General features: G+C 42.0%; 1 protein-coding gene across 1 annotated transcript in view; it reads right to left on the bottom strand.

Annotated features, from left to right (window-relative positions):
- LOC137590968 (macrophage mannose receptor 1-like) overlaps positions 1-16,823 on the bottom strand; it is a 32,355-nt gene that overhangs the window by 11,794 nt on the left and 3,738 nt on the right. Inside the window, exons 5-17 of the mRNA XM_068308828.1 lie at positions 16,773-16,823; positions 15,411-15,653; positions 13,607-13,864; positions 13,284-13,442; positions 12,467-12,526; positions 9,665-9,709; positions 6,997-7,224; positions 6,693-6,792; positions 6,241-6,473; positions 4,065-4,307; positions 2,934-3,191; positions 2,608-2,766; positions 2,130-2,183 (exon numbers count right to left, since the gene is read on the bottom strand). The exon at positions 16,773-16,823 is cut by the window's right edge and continues 182 nt beyond it. Coding sequence (XP_068164929.1) covers positions 2,130-2,183; positions 2,608-2,766; positions 2,934-3,191; positions 4,065-4,307; positions 6,241-6,473; positions 6,693-6,792; positions 6,997-7,224; positions 9,665-9,709; positions 12,467-12,526; positions 13,284-13,442; positions 13,607-13,864; positions 15,411-15,653; positions 16,773-16,823 — 2,091 coding nt within the window. The remainder of the gene's footprint in view (positions 1-2,129; positions 2,184-2,607; positions 2,767-2,933; positions 3,192-4,064; positions 4,308-6,240; positions 6,474-6,692; positions 6,793-6,996; positions 7,225-9,664; positions 9,710-12,466; positions 12,527-13,283; positions 13,443-13,606; positions 13,865-15,410; positions 15,654-16,772) is intronic.

Here is a 16,823-nt window from a genome sequence, read left to right as displayed (position 1 = left end):
TTATTTTATGGGTCATAAAACTATTTGCAGTAAAGATTGACCTGTAAAATCACATGTCAGTTGGGGTAAGTACCTCTGGATTGATAGACAGGGGTGGAGGTCCCCCTTTTCAAGACAGGGAAGAGGATGGTGTGCTCCAACTATAGGGAGATAATACCCGGCGGAAAATCTATTCCCGGATACTGGAGAGGAGGATTAGACCAACACTCAAACTTTGGATTCAGGAGGAACAATGTGGATTTTGTCCCAGTTGCGGAACACTGGAGCAGCTGTACACTTTACGTTGAGTATTCAAGGGTTCATAGCAGTTTGCCCAATCAGTCCATATGTGCTTCATGGATCTGGAGAAGGTGTTTGACTGTGTCCCTCGTGGTATCTTGTGGGGTGTGCCCTGGAAGTTTGGGGTTGGGTGCCTTTGCTTTCCAAGAGCTGTCCAATGCCAAGGTGACAAAAGCTGGATCTTGGTTCGCATTTCTGGCAGTAAGTCAGACCTGGTCCAAGTGCATGCTGAACTTTGACAAGACTGCAATTTATCATTGGGTCTGTTGATAATCTTTATGGACAGAATTTCTAAGTCCAGCCAGGGGACTGGTTTGGGACTATGCTTCTTGCCCTCTTGGCCTCATCAAACCTGGACCTTCAGTGTGCACTGGGGTGGTTTGCACTTAAGTGCAACTGGAGCGGGATGAGGATTTATAGTCAAGAACCATGGTCAACAAATATGGCCTCCAAATCCAAGCCATGGTTCTTGACCCTAAATAGGTGGTATTCCCTCTCCAGGTCGATGGGGAGTGTTTGCTCCAAGTGGAGGAGTTCAAGTGTCTTGGGGTCGTGTTCATGATTGAGGGAGGAACGAACCATGAGATAGAGACGGATGAGTGCAGCAGCTTCAGTGATGCAGTCATTGTATAGGTCTGTCGTAGTGAAGAAAGTGTGATAGTCTTTGTCTTGCTTTTCTTGTTTATTTTATGGGTTCAGTTCATGTACGTTTCTGGTTTTGTTATTGCCACATTTAGTGATTTGTTGCACCTGGTTTGTTTTCCCAGATTGTTTTGTTTGATATTTAGCCAATCTGTGTTTAGTTCCTCCCATAGTTAATTAGTTTGTCATTAGTTTCACCCGAGACTAATTTAGAAACCTGGCCTGTCTATTTAAGGCGCTTCACTACTAATCTGCGGTGTCAGAGCATATTCAGTATTTGTTTGATCAAAGTATCTCGTATGCCAATTGTTACTGTATTCCTCTAGCGCTTTTTGTATGACCACAAGTTCAGCCTTGCCTTGTCTGTTCTTGTTTCGGTTTTTGATCCCTTGCCTGTTCGACTACAATTTTTGGATATTCCGTTGATGTTGTATACTCTGGGTTTTTCCTGATTTTGAAAACGGACTAATTAAAGGATTTGGATTTTGACTTTTGGACTCTTGCGCCTGGTGCCTTTGGAAGTCATAACAGAAAGAAATGAGTTGAAAGACAAAGTTCTTACTGGTCAATCTACATTCCCACCCTGACCTGTGTTCTTGAGATTTGGGTCATGATTCAAGAGGTCCGAGGTCTGAGTGGTTGAAATGAGTTTCCTCCGTAGAGTGGCTGGGTGAACCCTTAGAGATTGGGTGAGGAGCTCAGTCACCAGGGAGAAACTCAGAGTGGAGTTGCAGCTCTTCCATATCAAGTGGAGCCAGCTGGGGTGACCAGGGCATCTATTTCAGATGCTTCCCGGATGCGTTTCATGGGAAGTGTTCTAGGCATATCCTATCAGCAGGAGTTCTTAGGGAAGACCTAAGACACGCTGGAGAGACTATGTCTCTCAGCTGGCCAAGGGATGCCATGGGATCCCCCCGGAACACCTAGATGAGGTGTCTGGGGAGATTGAAAGCATGAGATTCAGGTAACCATCTAAGAATCCCCGCTTAGATTGTTACCTCGGCAACATGGCCCCAGACAAGCGGTTGAAGATGGATGGAGTGATGAATTGACAGATGGTTGGATGGATGGATGGATGGATGGATGATGGATGGATGGATAGATGAATGGATGGATTTTTTTGTGCAGAGGTAAATAATGCACCTATGTGTTTTATTGAAGAATGAGTGTGTGTGTGTGTGTGTGGGGGGGGGGGGGGTTCTACTCACCAGTCATATTATCGTCATCATCAGTACTCCAAAAATAATAATATCCTGAACCATCTGTAGAATATCAGAACAATCAGAATCAAATCCAAACAGATAATCCCTGTATATTTCTTTAATCAATTCTCTTCTGTTGATATTCAGAACCAGCTCCATTCCAATTCAAACATCCTGAACTAAATCTACTTTATGCTCACATGGTTTTTTCCCATGTCATAACAAGTAATCCAGAAGGTGTCCTCTGTCCCCTCCTCCCCAAAACTGAGCCGTGATGTATAGAACACTGTTTGGTTCACAGATATATCCTAAAGCGTCAAATATTCTTTTGTATTACACATTGTCAGGTTTATTAAAAGGTTTATGTTTACTCCAGCATCTGTTCATTGTTTTTATTTGCTTTGTCTGTCTGTTGACGAGGATTTAAGCAAAAGTCTATAGAAATACATATGATTTCAAGATTAAAAAACAAAAAACAACTTGCCTAGATCTGCTGTTAAGATGGCAATAGCAGCACCTTCATCTGTGTTGGTTATAGTGGCCAGATCACTATACTCCATTCTGCAGAAGCTCTGTGCCTGAGTCCAGTTCCGAGGTTCATTCACAAAGAAATACTGGCGAGTTCGGGTAGGAGGAAGAGGGGCTAATAATTAAAGAAAGCATTTTTTTTTAGATTGAGAAACATAATGAGAGAAGCTCATTTGACGAAGCTTCTGTTTTCTGTTCTGATATTATCTCTCCTGAAAGTGACAAAATAAAAAGGAGTCATATCAATATCAGGGGACAGTAAAAAATATAAACTCATCTTACCAGTGACTGCAGTGATGTTAATTCCACTGCTTCTGACATTCTCAAACACAGAGAACAGAGTAAATATATACTGAGTTCCACCAGTGAGATTTGACACTTTATGAGTTACTGGTCCATCTCCATCTGGAGCAGTGATGTTTATCTTTGAACCATTAAACTGGAGAATAAAGTCAACATTGTCGTTCACTGTATTCCACAGTAAAGTGATACTGGTCTCATCTCGTCCTATCGACCGGAAGCCGTCTGTATTTTGAGGAGCTGGGGAAAACAATGACGGAATTGAATTAAACTTTCAAGAACAGATAACCAATTAAGTCATTCATCCATTTGGATGTAGTTGAGATGATTGGATCTACAGTAGACTATCCACCTTGCATGTTACAACTCTGATGGACCTATGAACAACAATTCACCTAAGCTGAGTGTTTATGGAGGTGGGAGGACGAAGGAGAACCCAGGGAGAAGCCACACAGAAAGGAATAGGCCCTGGAACCTTCATTTTGTGAACCTTTGAGCCGCCACTTTGATGAACTGTTTACTTAATTTCATTGTGCTCATTGTGCTTGTTTATGTCAATCATTTAGTTCAATAGCTTCAGAATCACGCTACAGTGTCCGTTACAGCATTGACATCTCTTGTCTGTCCAGATTCTTCTCCACACAATAAGGCTTCTTCCTGTCACCTGTGCTGCTGTGGCCACCTGCTGCTCATTCTCCTCATGACATGTTCTCTTGTCAGCTCTCTGTTCCAGATTATACGTGTTCATTCCTACTCTCCAGTGTTCCCGTTTCTGTCTGTCATGCTTTGGTGTTCAACCTCATTTCTTCATCCATTCTTCTGTCTAGCCCCCGTCAAGCCTGTCTAACTGTATCAAATAATTACCTGGTTTTGCTTTTCTAACCTGGAATTAGAATTCATGATTATGAGGTGTCTAAAAACCTGTAATAACAGCTATTTCCTGCCAAATTATTGCATTTTAATTCATGAGTGAATAGATGGCCATGGAAATGACCTTTTACTATATACCACTACCTACATAATTCAAGTTCTGAATATTATCTCCCAAGCCCCTAACACCAAAAAGTACACACATAATGTCAGTGGATATGAGAAAATATAAAATCATCTTACCAGTGACTGCACTGATTTTAATTCCACTGCTTCTGCTTTTCTCAAACACAGAGAACAGGATGAATGTGTACTGCGTTCCAGCAGTGAGATCTGACACTGTGTGAGTTACTGGTCCATCTCCATCTGGTGCAGTGATGTTTATCTTTGAACCATTAAACTGGATAATAAAGTCAACATTGTCGTTCACTGTATTCCACTGTAGAGTGATGCTGGTCTCATTTTGAGCTATTGCTTCAAAGCTGTCTGTGTTGGGAGAAACAGAATCCAAAAAATAGGAAGCAAAGAAGGGATCATTAAGGACCAAAGTTTCAGATGTCTTGACTACTTTTCGTAAATATACACCAATTGACCGAGCAGTCATTCAAAATCAAGAATAAATTCACTGAAGTTGATCTTAAAACTGCCAAAAATAATGCTGTTTTTGATGGAGAGCAGTATTATTACATTAAATACATTAAATCCCCATTGCAATCACTTGGGGTGTGAGGCAGGGGAAACTCCGGGCACGACGCGACAGTCCCTCTCTCTCTCTCTGTCTGTCTTTTATATATATATACATATATATATATATATATATATATATATATATATATATATATATATATATATATATATATATATATATGTGTGTGTGTGTGTGTGTGTATTATTTATTTATTCATTTATATATACATATGTATACAGTAAATATATATGGCAAATAAATAGAGGCACTGATCATGGCAGCACAAGAACAGGCCCTAAGTACAAGAGCAATAGAGGCCAATATCTACCACAGTAGATCTGACCCAAGGTGCAGGCTATGTAAAGAAACCCCAGAGTCAGTCCAGCATGTGGTAGCAGGGTGTAAGATGCTCGCCAGCTCAGCATACATGGAAAGGCACAACCAAGTACTGTACAGGAACATCTGTACCCAGTATGGACTAGAAGTACCCAATCCCAATGGGATATACCACCAAAGGTAATTGAGAACAATAAGGCTAAGATCCTGTGGGACTTCAGCTTCCAGGATGACTAACAGCTGCTGGCTAACAAACAGGACATAGTGGTGATGGACAAAGAGCAGAAGAGAGCAGTGGTGATAGATGTGGCGATTCCAGGTGACGCCAACATCAGGAAGAAGGAACACGAAAAGATTGAGAAATATCAAGGGTTGACAGAACAGCTGGAACATATGTGGATGATCAAAGTTAATGTGGTCCCCGTGGTAGTAGGAGCACTTGGGGTAGTGACTCTTCCAAACTGGAAGAGTGGCTCCAGCAGATTTCTGGAACAACATCTGAAGCCACAGTCCAGAAGAGTGCAGACCTAGGAACAGCTAAGATACTGCGCAGAACCCTCAGACTCCCAGGCCTCTGGTAGAGGACCCGAGCTTGAGGATGACACACAGGTGCCACCCCACAAGGGCGAGAGGGTGGCACAATGCCATATGACTGTATGGCATTGTGCCCAAAGTACAGTGAGGCCTCGTTCTTTGCGGTTAATGCATTCCAGGAACCACAGGTAATTTAGAAGTTTATGAACCCTCCACATACTGATATTGAACCACCGTCTTTCTGTACTACCTTTTCCACCCTCTTATCAACAGTTTAAAGCATTTTTGTGTCTCACGAAAGTCTGAGACAGACGGAAGGGACCACACTTCCAGATGCCGTCAGCCAATAGAATGCGGGCATGACATGACTATCACATGACGGTCTACTAAAAATCCACAATGAGGTAGGGACACAAATTTTCGATGCATGAATGTGCAAGGATGCACTGTATACCCTGCCTTACACCCCAGGTATGTGTATGTGTATACATAAGCCCTCTTCTGCTCTTTGTCTACCACCACTGAATGCTGAAAAGCCACAGGAGTCCCTGTTGTTCTCAACCAAATTTAGTGGTCGGTCCCATAGGAATTTGTATACTTCTGGGTACAGATGTCTGTGTACACTATCCCAGCCACTTGGTTATGTCTCTTAATGTACACAGATCCTAGTGGTATCTCATCCACTACAACACGTATATGCTGGACTGTCGCTGGCATCTCTTTGCAGAGCTTGCGCTTTGTGTCTGATCTACTGCAGTAGATCTTGGCCTCTGTAGCGCTTGTGCACAGGGCCTGTTCTTGTTAAACAGTTAGTCTGAACCTTTCTCTGTACAGCACAGATATAGAAATAAGATTAATTACTTTCTGCATAACATATGAAGGGGAAACTGCGGCAGCAGTCCTCGTCTGACCACAATCCTGATTCTCTTGCAGCGACACACCGATTTGTGATAGAGTTTGGTTCACCACTGGCCCACTGTCGAAATGGAGAGCTGCTTCCATCTGACCACACTCTTCCCCCATGCAGACCAATCCATACAGTATCTCCAGCTGACAGGTTGGCGATGATTTCATTTTCTTGTTGATTTCGAATACTGAGTGTTAAAAGGTTGCAGATTCAAACCAAGGTTTAGTATGAGTAAAGACATAAATCACAACAGAAAAAGAAAAACATTGTTCCAAATGGTTAAGAAATGAGGTATTTAAGGTAAAAACAAAAATAGTAATACAGATAGTGATAAAAAGTACAAAAATCCTTAAAATCTTATGTTCCGTGCTTGTGCCACCTTGCCAGTGTTTGTGCTGTACTGTACCTGGCTAGATCAACATGATTCTCCCTACAGAATGCCAGAGCATTGCTCCAGGGAAGAGGAATATCCACCTTTACAAAGGATGCTGCCCCATCTCTGTCACCTGGAAATAGTCAGGAACAATGTTAGAGCAGACTTGAATTATTATTCAGTTTTATGCAGGAATATTCATAAAAAATAAAAAGATCTGGAATCACTGGAAACTTTACACATCACCTCCACATAATGTAACATGCTTTTAAAAACTCTATGTAAAACTATAGTAGACTCTAGTCTTAACTTAGACCACAGCCATTGAAACACTCACCATTGTAGCAAACAAAAGGTCGTCGGAAGTAACAACGAGAGCCAAGCCATGTGCCGTTGTGTGGACTGTCACTGAACAGCCCCACACAGCTCGGTTCTACAGGACTCTCAAGCTGTCCAGAGAACCAGTTTCTAAAGTCTGCCTCTCCTGGATCGTAGAAGGTGACGTTATTCAGAGACCATCTCCAACCATTTATCAAATCAAGATGGAGACCTATCCAAGCTCTGCCTAAAATATGGAGAATCAAACAAATATTATCAAGTGCTGAAGTGACCTGTAGTATAAACATAAAACTACTATACCAATCCAGAACCCTATGTTCCAAATAACAAAGTCAAGGAAAGCAGGTTTAATGTTAGGAATGTAATGTAACAGGAAAACACTGATGACTGCAATCTAAATGTCCCAGAACTATGATAGCCCACAATCTTCAACTTAATCTTCCCGAACCTGAATTTTTATTCTTGATCATATTCTGGCTTTCCTGATAATGATCAGCAGAATAATCCGGATTTGTGGGTCATACAACTATTTGCACTAGTTATGTTATGTAATATATGTACAGTACATCCATGTTCTTTGGGGTTAATGTGTTTCAGGAACCATACGCAATTAAGGAATCCGCCATCGAGATCACGATCTATTTATCTCATTATTTACGGTAATTTAAACTAGGGCCATCAGTTTAAAGCGTTAATTAGATTAATTAATTACGCTGCAAATTAATGCGCTATAAAAATTAACGCAATTACTGTAATCATGAGTGGCAAGTCAATTAGCAAGGATTTTAAATTTAGCCCATTGAGTGACCCGTAGGCTGCAGTGGCATGTCACCAGCGCCATTTGTCAAAAGTAGGGTGACTGACTACAGAGATGGACGCGACACAGGAGAGCGAGGCAAACCCACTCGGACCTTTGGGTGGAAAATGTATTTATAAAAAGAACAAAGACAGAAATATCAACAAAAATGCAGTGATTTGTACCTTTTGTAAAAGAGAATTTTCATATCACTGAAGCAGCTCCGGCCTAATCTATCATTTAAACCAGTTGTTCTTAATCTGGGTTCGATCGAACCCAAGGGGTTTGGTGAGTCGGTCTCAGGGGTTCGGCGGAGGTCAAGGCAAAACACTCGACACGATGTGTCGGGTGTTTTTGCCGAACATACGCAAATCACTGTGTACGTTTGACACATCGTGTCAATTCGTGATGACACGCCCCCTTAGCCATCACTGGCTGCAGGTGATCACGCTACATCGATTAGCCTACCAGTGCTACATGGGATTTTGCTACTCAGTAGTTGATTTATGTCTGTCATCTGATTGCTTTCTTAATATTTTAATTTATAATAACTACGTTGAGCAAAAAAACAAAGTGGTCGGACGGATATGTGCAACGTGAATTTACATGTACTGTATAACGGAACGTGATGGGAGTCAGTGTTCTGCATGATTTGCAATGTCAAGTTGAGCAAGTCTAGTCTCGCACTGGCAAAAATAAACGAACACTTCCTTAAGCTGCGTGGAAAACAAAAGGAACAGACTTTGCTGTGAAAATGACATAAGAGTAGCACTTGTCAAGGTGAAGCTTGGTTTTATTCTTTGAAAAAGGTGACATTAATGCACAATTCATTAAATACACCAGTAAAACATATACTTATGTCTTAAAGTTGAAAAAAAATAAAAATTTTTTTACTAAAGAAGGGTTCGGTGAGTGAACATATTAAACCGGCAGGGTTCGGTACCACCAACAAGGTTAAGAACCACTGATTTAAATGCAAAACATGTCGAGGACACAGAGTTGTCTGTTGTCAGTTCTTGTAACGTTAGCTTACTCTTTTAAAGGAAATGCCTGTTGGCATCTTGCTATTGATATTTTGTTTTAATTAGAGGCATGTTATACTATTCATTTTGAATTGCTGTATTGAGTCAGCTTTAGTATTCATTTTGATTGAGAGTCTGCTTATGTGCCTATTTGTGACTCACCCTCATTTATTTCTGAATTTTATTTAATTTATTTAACTGTATTTGTATTGCATTTTTGAGAAATGCACCTGGTCTAATTGGTTTGCTGATGTGTTTGGCCTTTTTCTTTTGAATTTAATTTATAAAGCACACTTAACCAATAAAAATGCGGATTTCAAATCTTCTTGGTGTATTCTATTGATTAGTCATGCACTACAATTTTGTTATGTCCTAGAATTAGAATTCTTTATTTGGGGGCTTTTAACAGGTATGAGACTAAAAGGTGATTAATTAGATTAATTAATTAAAAACCCTGTAATTAATTAGATTAATTTTTTTAATCGCCTGACAGCACTAATTTAAACTTTATGAACCCTCCCTATGCTGATATTAAACCACCTTCTATCTGTATTACCTTTTCCAACTCTCTTATCAACTATTTAATCCACTTTTGTGTCTTACGAACGCCGAAGAATGGCGGAACGGAGCGCACTCCTGAATGCCCTCACCCAATAGAATGCCCGTAAGGTTTCACGTGACAGCGGAAAATCCACGACAAGGTGGAGTCGCGAGGGTTGATGTAGTGTGTAGAAGTAATGTGTGTGTGTGTGTGTGTGTATGTGTGTGTGCGTGTGTGTGTGTTGGTGTGTGTGTGTGATTGTGTGTGCGTGTATGTGTGTGTTTATGTGTTTGTGAGCTCTACTCACCAGTATCATCACCACTACCCTCATTCAAACCACTTCCTGAAGCATCTGTAGAACAACAGAACAGTCAGAATCAATCCAAACAGATATGTTGTGTATATTTCCCCATAGTAGTTGACGTCAAAATAGAGACCTATCTGACCTCCAGGTGAAATATGGGAATCAGACAAATATTATCAAGGGTTGAATCAAATTAATTTGTTTGTCTTTATCTTGTGGGGCATACAACTATCTGCAGTTAGGATTAACCTGTAAAATCACTTGTCAGTTGAGGACAGTACCTCTGGATTGGTAGATAGGGGTGGAGGTCCCCCTTTTCAAGACAGGAGAGCATAGGGTGTTCTCCAACTATAGGGGGATAGTACTCCAGGAAAAATCTTTTCCAGGATACTGGAGAGTAGGATCACATCAAGAGTCAAACTTTGGATTCAGGAGGAAAAATATGATTTTTGCCTCAGTCGCAGAACACTGGACCAGCTGTACACTTTACGTTGAGTATTCAAGGGTTCGTGGCAGTTTGCACAACCCAGTCCATACGTGCTTTGTGGATCTGGAGAAGGTGTTTGACCGTGTCCCTTGTGGTATCTTGAGGGGAGTGCTCTGGGAGTATGGCGTTGGGTGCCCTTTGCTGTCCAAGAGCTGTCCAATGCCAGAATGACAGAAGCTGGAGCTTGGTTCGCATTGCTGGCAGTAAGTCAGACCTGATCCAAGTGCCCTGTCAAAGTGTTGAACTTTGGTAGGGCTGCCTTTTATCACCAGTTCTGCTGATAATCTTTATGGACAGAATTTCCATGTCCAGCCAGGGGCCGCAGGGAGTCTGGTTGGGGACTCTTCTTCTTGTCCTGTTTGTCACGTGAGGCGGAATATGGACCCAAGTGCAGGACACCAAAAGCAAATCTTCCCTCCATGATTTATTAACAAAACGTAAAAATTCTCCAGACAGACAAGAAACTAATAATCAGGACAGACTACCAGGAACCAAACATGAGCAATGAACCAGCCCTGAGCTCTCATTGAGCCAGGCTTAAAAAGCCTTAGAGTCATTAGCTCAAAACAAGTTCAGGTGAGATGATCACCATGGTGTGTGGATGAGTCTCAGGTGTGGAGCCGTGGCTCCACCCACCAGCTTGGCCTCTCCCTGCCACACAGCAGCACTGCCACGCCGAACCGTGACACTGTTGGCCTCATCAAACCTGGACCTTCAGTGTGCACTGGGGGGCTTTGCACCTAAGTGCAACTGAGGGTCAGTACCTCCAAATCTGCGGCCATGGCTCTAGACCATAATTAGGTGGTCTTCCCTCTCCAGGTCAATGGGGAGTGTTTGCTCCAAGTGGAGGAGTTCAAGGATCTTGGGGTCTTGCTCGTGATTGAGGGTAGAACGAACCATGAGATAGAAACGGATCAGTGCAGATGCTGCAGTTATGCAGTCATTGTATAGGTCTGTTGTGGTGAAGAAAGGGATGAGTTGAAAGACATACTTCTTACTGGTCAATCTACGTTCCTACCATGACCTGTGGTCATGAGATTTGGGTCATGATCAAGAGGACCACATCCCAGGTACGAGTGGCTTGGTGAACCCTTAGTGATAGGGTGAGGAACTTAGTCCCCAGGGAGAAACTCAGAGTAGAGTTACAGCTCTTCCAAATCAAGTGGAGCCAGCTAAGGTGGACTTCAGATGCTTCCCAGATGCATCCAGGCCCCACAATTCCAGGCCCCAAGAGCCTGTTGCCTCAACAACATGGCTCCAGACAATCGGCTACAGATGGATGGATGGATAGATGGATGGATGGATGGATTCACTTTTGGCTCTCAACGGGTGTTGATGTCTTTCTTCTGTCTCCTGTTGTTGCTGTCTCTCTAACTCATACTCATACTGGGTCTCAGATGGACAACAGTTGTTATTACATCAAAGATCTGTACAAAAGAATCACTTCAATAGTGGGAGCTCTACACCAATTTTGGACATGTCAAGTATTACATAGAACAGTTGAAAAACCATTCAACAGCATCATTGTCAGAAACATGGATTAATGAACCAAAAGAATGTGGATTTCTGCTTGGAGTGCTAACTTTGAGACTTTAAAGAGCATGTTGATGATATAATAGCATGTGTAACTGTTAATTACACATGCTATTAACAACTGTTAATTCTTAGATAAACACTGTTCGCTGAGAGGTGAATATGATCATGATATTCTTGTGAAGAATACTGGCACGGTCAACTTCTTGTTTTGCATATCTGTGATGTTAACATACCTTGTTGTCCCTAGGAATAATGTAAACATGATTATGTTCTAGGTTGCATCTGGAACAAAGGCTAAAATCTGGAAGTGGATAAGGGTATGAACGTCTTTCAAAATTCAATGGATGAACTGGATGAAAACATTTAATGTCTGAGTTTGTTGACAACATATGGTAATGAGAGACATATTTGTTGATTCTGGGGGAGGAGAATTTCAAAGCCTTATTGGCGTCCACCTGTCAGCCCTTCGTTTTTTCCAATGTTCTTACTGATGTTGTACATGTGATGAAATAGTGAAGTCTATTATTTTAACATGTCTGAAAAAAATACTGTAAACAAAATAAATAATTGGATGGATGGATGGATTTTTTTTATGCAGAGGTAAAAAATTCACTGATGTGTTTCATGTGTTTGAGTGTGTGTGTGTGTGTGTGTGTGTGTGTGTGTGTGTGTGTGTGTGTGTGTGTGTGTGTGTGTGTGTGTGTGTGTGTGTGTGTGTGTGTGTGAGTGAGTGTGCATGTGTGTGCGTGTGTGTGCGTGTGCGTGTGTGTAGTTCTACTCACCAGTCATTTCATCATCGCCATCTGCACTACCCGAAAAATAATAAAAATCTCCTGAACCATCTGTAGAACATCAGAACAATCAGAACCAAATCCAAAAAGATATTCCCTGTAAACTTCTTTAATCAATTTTCTGTTGATATTCAGAACCAGCTCCATTCCAACCCATCCTGAATAAAAATCAACATGATGTTTTATTTTATTGCTCTGATTGTATGGCTTTTGCTTTTACCCATAGTTTCATGTTTTTAATTTATTTATTTTACTTACAATATATGAGTCTTTTTACCTTTATCTATAATGTTTTTTTTATTTTTTTTATTTGTCTCTAAAGCACTTTGGGCGACAGTGGTTGTTGTAAAGTGCTTAACCAATTAAGTTGGATTGGATTGGATTCCTGTGTCATAACATTACAAGTAATCTAGAAGGTGTCCTTTACCCCCTCCTTCCCCAATACTGGGCCATGATATAGAACACTGTGTTTGGTTCACAGATATCCAGTCATATCAATTTCCGCATTTAGGTGAAATGAGATTGCAATAATCAATGACCTCAACATACTAGAAATATTATATGCCAATTGAAAAAGAAAAGGGATCTGAAAGCATCAATTGGTGATTTCTCTTTGGTAAAAGCAACAGTCGGAACAGATGTTCTTTCGTATTCCACATTGTCAGGTTTACTGAAGGGTTTAGGTTTACTCCAACATCTGTTAATTGTTTTTGGTTGGCTTGTCTGCTGACGAGGATTGAACCAAAAACCGACATAAACCGACATTATTTCGAGATAAAAACTAAAAACTAAAAAGAAAATTACTTGCCTAGATCTGCTGTTAAGCTGGCAATGGCAGCACCTTCATCTGTGTTGGTTATGGTGGCCAGATCACTGAACTTCATTCTGCAGAAGCTCTGTGCTTGAGTCCAGTTCCGTGGTTCATTCACAAAGAAATACTGGCGAGTTCGGGCAGGAGGAGGACGGACTGATAATTCAAGAAAGCATTTTTTTTCTCAGATTCAGAGACACAACTAGTGCAGGGTTTGACAAAGCTTCTGTCTTCTGTCTTGATATTATCTCCCCTGCTAGCACAATAAAGAGGAGTCATCTGTACATCAAGGGACAGTAAAAAATATAAAATCATCTTACCAGTGACTGCAGTGATGTTAATTCCACTGCTTCTGACATTCTCAAACACAGAGAACAGGATGAATGTGTACTTAGTTCCAGCAGTTAGATTTGACACTGTTTGAGTTACTGGTCCATCTCCATCAGGTGCAGTGATGTTTATCTCTGAACCATTAAACTGGAGAATAAAGTCAACATTGTCGTTCACTGTATTCCACAGCAGAGTGATACTGGTCTCATCTCGTCCTATTGACCGAAAGCCATCTGTATTTGTAGGTGCTGGTGAAAAGAGTGAAAGAGTTTAATCAAATTGCTTTGCCAAGGAGATTGGTAACCACCTCAGCGACTTCAGCTTTTACGATGAATGAGTCCATCTCTGAAACCCCAGCCTCTGCTTCCTCTGTGTAAGACAAGGTAACGGGATTGAGGAGATCCTCAAAGTATTCTTTCCACCCCCAACAATATCCTCAGTTGAGGTCAGTAGCTCTCTGCCTCTACTATAAACAGTGTTGGCTGTGCACCACTTTCCCCTCTTGAAGCGCCGAATGGTTTGCCAGAATTTCTTCAAGGCTGACCAACAGTCATCCTCCATTGCCTCCCCGAACTCCTCCCTGACCCAAGTTTTTGCCTCCGCGATTACTCAAGCTGCATTACGCCTGGTAGTACCTGTCAGCTGTCTCCGGAGTCCCACAATTCAGGAAAGATTTGATAGGACTCCTTTTTCAGCTTGACAGCATCCCTTACTTCCGGTGTCCACCACGGGGTTCAGGGGTTACCGCTGCAACAGGCACCAGAGACCTTGCGACCACAGCTACGAGCAGCCGCTTCGACAATGGAGCTGGAGAACATGGTCCACTCTGACTCAATGTCCCCAGCCTCCTACAGGATCTGAGAGAAGCTCTCCCAGAGGTGGGAGTTGAAGACGTCACTGACAGAGGAATCTGCCAGACGTTCCCAACAGACTCTCAAAACACATTTGGGCCTGCCGAGTCTGTCCGGCCCCCTGCTCTGCCAGTGGATCCAGCTCACCACCAGGTGGTGTTCGGTTAACAGCTCTGCCCGTCTCTTCACCCAAGTGTCCAACACACGCGGTCGGAGATCTGATGAGGCGACAACGAAGTCCATCATCAACCTCGGGCTTAGGGTGTCCTGGTGCCATATGCACTTATGGGCATCCCTGTGGTTGAACATGGTGTTCGTTATGGACAAACTGTGACTAGCACCGAATTCCAATAACAGAACACCACCCATGTTCAAATCAGGGAGGCCATTCATCCCAGCGAGGTGTCATTCCATGTCCCTATAGCTAGAGTCTTTGTCTGGGAATTGGATTATCGATCCCCATGCTGACGACTGCCACCCAATCCATACTGCACCCATCCCCTATGGTTTCCTTGTTGGGTGTGGAGTCCAATGGAGGCTGGGCCCACATCGTCCTTTCAAGATCAGGGCTCTGCCCATGGGCAGAGGCCGGGTTATTTTTGTTCAACCATTTGATTAATTTTTGTTCATTGTTTAGCTCAATCATTTGGGTCAGGTCGTTTATATAGTCATTTGGAATGAAATAAAATGTACCTAAAATGTAACTAAAATAATAATATCAGAGGATATGAGAAAATTTGTTTTGAACTGCCAGGCAGGAGGCCTAGATGAAGACTAAAGAGGATGTGTGGATGTAGTGAAAGAGGACAAGAAGGTAGTTGGTGTGAGAGAAGAGGATGCAGAAGACAGGGTTAGATGGAGGCAACTGACTTGCTGTGGCAACCCCTGAAGGGAAAAGCCGAAAGGAGAAGAAAGGATATGAGAGAATGTAAAATCATCTTACCAGTGACTGCACTGATTTTAATTCCACTGCTTATGGTTTTCTCAAACACAGAGAACAGGATGAATGTGTACTGAGTTCCAGGATTGAGACCTGGCACTGTGTGAGTTACTGGTCCATCTCCATCTGGTGCAGTGATGTTTGTCTCTGAATCATTAAACTGTAGAATAAAGCTAACATTGTCGTTCACTGTATTCCACTGCAGAGTGATACTGGTCTCATTTTGACTTGCTGCTTCAAAGATGTCTGAAAATGAAAAAAATAAGGAGCACTAATTTTTTGAGGAGCAAGGTTTAAAATTTCTTGACATTTGGTAAATATTCACAATTCACTGAGCAATCCTCCAAAATCAAGAATAAATGCATTTATATTGTTTGGAAAATCTGCAAAACAATGATAATTTTATTTAAAGTACCTACTTAGAATACATACACACTGCAATCCCTCTAACTTCTTTCTCAACCATCATGGATACTAATTAATTATTGTACACTTTTAGTCCATACTGGGTACGCATGTTTGTGTACACTATCCCAGCCACTCGGTTGTGTCTTCTGGACTGACTCTGCATCTCTTTACACAGCCTGCACCAATGGTCTGATCTACTGTGGTAGATCTTGACCTCTGCAGCGCTTGTGCACAAGAATTGTTCTTGTTAAACAGTTAATCTGAATCTCTCTCTGTACAGCGCATGTGTAGAAATAAGATTCATTACTTTCTGCATAACATATGAATGGCAATGGGATGAAGAAGGAGAAACCAGAGAAAACCCACTTAGTAGGAATCAAACCCAGAACCTTCTTTCTGTGAACCTTTTAGCTGCCATGTTTTGTTTTTTTTTAATGTTAACCATTTACAGTAATTCATTTTTGGGGCGGCACAGTGGTGCAGTGGGTAGCGCTGTCATCGTACAACAAGGAGGGTCCGGGTTCGAGTCCCACTCTGTGCGGAGTTTGCATGTTCTCCCCGTGTCTGCATGGATTCTCCCTGAGTTCTCCGGCTTCCTCCCACCTTAAAAAACATGTGTTTCAGGTTAACTGGCAGGTCCCACATTGCCAGTAGAACTGAGTGGGTGTGTGCGTGTTTGTGTGTATATGTGTGCTTCATGGTGCACTGGCTTCGCACCCAGAGTTTGCCCCGCCACACGCCTTATGCCAGCTGGGATAGACTCCAGCTCCCCGTGAATTGCAGTGGGTAAGAAAATGAATTAATGAATTAATTTTTGCTGACTGTGGCTGTTTAGTTTGATCATTTAGGTCAGGTCATTTATTAGGTGATATTATTATTGCACCGGGCTTGTTCTTGTTAAACAGTACATCTGACTCTCTCTCTGTATATCACATATGTAGAAATCAGATTTATTACTTTCTGCATAACATATGAAGGGGAAACTGCGGCAGCAGTCCTCGTCTGACC

Source organism: Antennarius striatus, chromosome 23, assembly GCF_040054535.1.
Source record: "Antennarius striatus isolate MH-2024 chromosome 23, ASM4005453v1, whole genome shotgun sequence".
Lineage (NCBI taxonomy): Eukaryota > Metazoa > Chordata > Actinopteri > Lophiiformes > Antennariidae > Antennarius > Antennarius striatus.
The sequence above is the reverse complement of the archived record's forward strand: the minus strand, read 5'-3'. Positions and strand labels throughout refer to the sequence as shown.